This window comes from Apium graveolens, chromosome 2 (assembly GCF_009905375.1).
Source record: "Apium graveolens cultivar Ventura chromosome 2, ASM990537v1, whole genome shotgun sequence".
Lineage (NCBI taxonomy): Eukaryota > Viridiplantae > Streptophyta > Magnoliopsida > Apiales > Apiaceae > Apium > Apium graveolens.
The window spans coordinates 34,931,150-34,933,895 of NC_133648.1; the positions used below are offsets into that span (position 1 = coordinate 34,931,150).

Here is a 2,746-nt window from a genome sequence, read left to right on the forward strand (position 1 = left end):
AGGTTCTGCAACAATTTAAGCTATATTTTACTTGCAGAACATATATGGACTTGAAGGACTCCAATGAAATAGGGGACTTCATAGAACCTAATATATATATATATATATATATATATATATTATCAAGAAGTATTTTTTTCTCTCCGTCTGTTAATGTGAGAGCTTTGTTTTTCTCTCCGTCTGTTTCTTCAGCATCGTGAGAGTCTTCGAATGGCAAGATATCAGAGTATTGATGATCAAATGGCGAGTTTGAATATAGAGAAGGAGGAGAATGAAGAGTTAATTGGTCACTTCCTAACAGAAAAGAATATTAACACAAAGGCTATGAAGACCAAGATGGCGGATATATGGAAGCCAACAATGGGGATAAATATAAAGGAGATTGAGACATGAATCTTTTTGTTTCAGTTCTATCATAGGGAAGATATGATGTGGGTTTTCAATGATGGTCCTTGGTCTTTTGATAATGCCATGCTTCTGGTGGAGGTTATTGCAATGGAGATGGATCCGTTAAAAGTGCAGGTATGGTCTTTGAACATATGGATTCAGATTCAAGACCTTCCAAATGGATTCATGACAGAGGCAGTAGGGAAGCAGCTTGGCAATTTTTTTAGCGAATTCTTGGTATATGATACAAAGAACAACACTTGTATATGGCGTGAATGCATGAGGCTTAAGATAGGAATTAATGTTCGTAAACCACTGAAAAGGAAGAAAAAGATAATTCGCAAGAATGGAACAGAGTTTGTTGTCACATGTAAATATGAACGACTGGGAGACTTCTGCTTCTCATGTGGCCTCGTTTCACATACAGATAGATTTTGCAGGCGTTTTATTGATAGGAGGGGAGAAGAGGGAAATAAAGAGTGGGGTTCGTGGCTCAGGGCACCACCACGGCGAACGACGGGGCAGGAAAAAAGTAAGTGGTTGAGGGAGGAGAACGATTTGGAGTGGGAAGCGCGGATTGGGCACGAGAATAACGGGGAAAAAATATCTGGAGAAATTTTAGGAAGGAAAGGGAAGTAGGTGTCTGTTAGACGTGATTATAGGGATCCTATCATAATCTCAAAATTCAAAAGTAACGTGGAAAGTGAAAGTGAAAGTGGCGGGATAAATCATAGTAATGGGCCTAACAGAATAATAGATTTACAAGATGGGCTTGAGAGTGATGAGGATGTTGGACTTAATATTGCAAATATAAAAAGGAAGAGAAGTGGGCCTGTAACGGAGGGAACGATGGATACAGAGGGGGGTATTAAAATGTTGGAGTTTACTGAGAGTACAAGTTTACAACAAGGAGCTGTGTTTTCTGATGTAGATTATGCAATAACTAATAGGCAACAGGATTTGGCTAAGCTTGCGATGCAAGCTAGCCACTCATCATGAAACACATAAGCTGAAACTGTCGGGGGCTGGGAAACCCTCGATCAGTTCGAATTCTTGGGGACTTAGTAAAGTCTCATAATCACATGCTGTTATTTTTATCTGAAACACTAGTTAAAGGTGATATTATATCTGATTTAATTAGGAGGTTTGGTTTTGCTGATTTTTTTTGTAGTGGATGCAGTTGGCATGAGTGGAGGGTTAGCAGTGTTATGGAAAAACAATGTTAATTGTAGGGTGATTGGGTCGTCTATTAATCATATTGATATCCATATTGTAGAAAGAAACGTCCCAGTTTGGAGACTCACATGCTACTATGGATTTTCGGAAAGAGCTAGGCGCCATGATGCTTGGAATATGCTAAGACAGTTGGCTCAAGTAGATGGTCTTCCTTGGTTTATATTTGGTGATTTTAATGATTTGCTTTATGCGTCTGATAAAAGTGGTAAACATGCGCATCCACTGGGTCTTCTAGATGGTTTTCGAGCAGCTGTTGAGGATTATTCTCTTACCGAACTGGAGCTCACACGGGGGGAGTTTACTTGGGAGAAAGGCAAAGGGACTGATAATTGGGTAAGGGAGAGATTGGATAGAGCTTTTTCATCTAACGATTGGTAGTGCAAGTTTCCATAGTGTAAGCTTACTATGATTCATACGATTTATTCTGATCATGATCTGATAAGTATAGATTTATTTCATAATTATTTCTCTCGTAAGCAATTTCGGTTCAGATTTGAGAATGTGTGGCTGAAGGAGCCTTCTTTTTATGATGAGGTTTCGACTTTCTTGAGTGGTATACCTACCATTCAGCTGTTGCCTAAATTACTCTTAGTTTCTTCCTTTATGGCTAAATGGGGAAGGAATTTTTTCCATAAGTTCAGGGACAAAGTCAAGAAGCAAAAAGAGGTGATAGATGGTTTGATAAACAGAGTTGATGAAGATGGAGTTCGTAGTTATTTCATCGAGAAGTATCGACTGGATGATTTAATGAAGCAAGAGGAGGCATACTGGCAGCAAAGAGCAAAAACAATTTGGCTCTCAGAGGGGGATACAAATTCAAAAAAATTTCATGCTCAAGCTTTAATGAGGAAAAAGGTAAACCGTATTGACTTTCTGCGAAATGATCAAGATGAGATTATCGATAATTAAGACGAGATATGTCAGATGGCTGTCGAGTACTTTAAAGGTGTTTTTGCAGGAGAAGATGAAAGTAATGTTCAGTATAGAAATGCTGAGCACATGGTGAAAACTGATATGCAAAATTTTATGCTTACGAAGGAGCTGGAGTTTGAGGAATTTACTAAGGCGATTAAACAAATGCATCCAGATAAAGCGTCTAGACCAGATGGATTTAGTCCAACTT

General features: G+C 38.7%; 1 protein-coding gene across 1 annotated transcript; it reads left to right on the top strand.

The window, feature by feature from the left end:
- Nucleotides 1-1,572: 1,572 nt before the first annotated feature.
- Nucleotides 1,573-2,532, top strand: LOC141688070 (uncharacterized). The gene is made up of 2 exons (XM_074492871.1): nucleotides 1,573-1,956; nucleotides 2,101-2,532. The coding sequence occupies exons 1-2, from the start codon at nucleotides 1,573-1,575 to the stop codon at nucleotides 2,530-2,532; spliced, it is 816 nt and encodes a 271-aa protein (XP_074348972.1).
- Nucleotides 2,533-2,746: the final 214 nt, after the last annotated feature.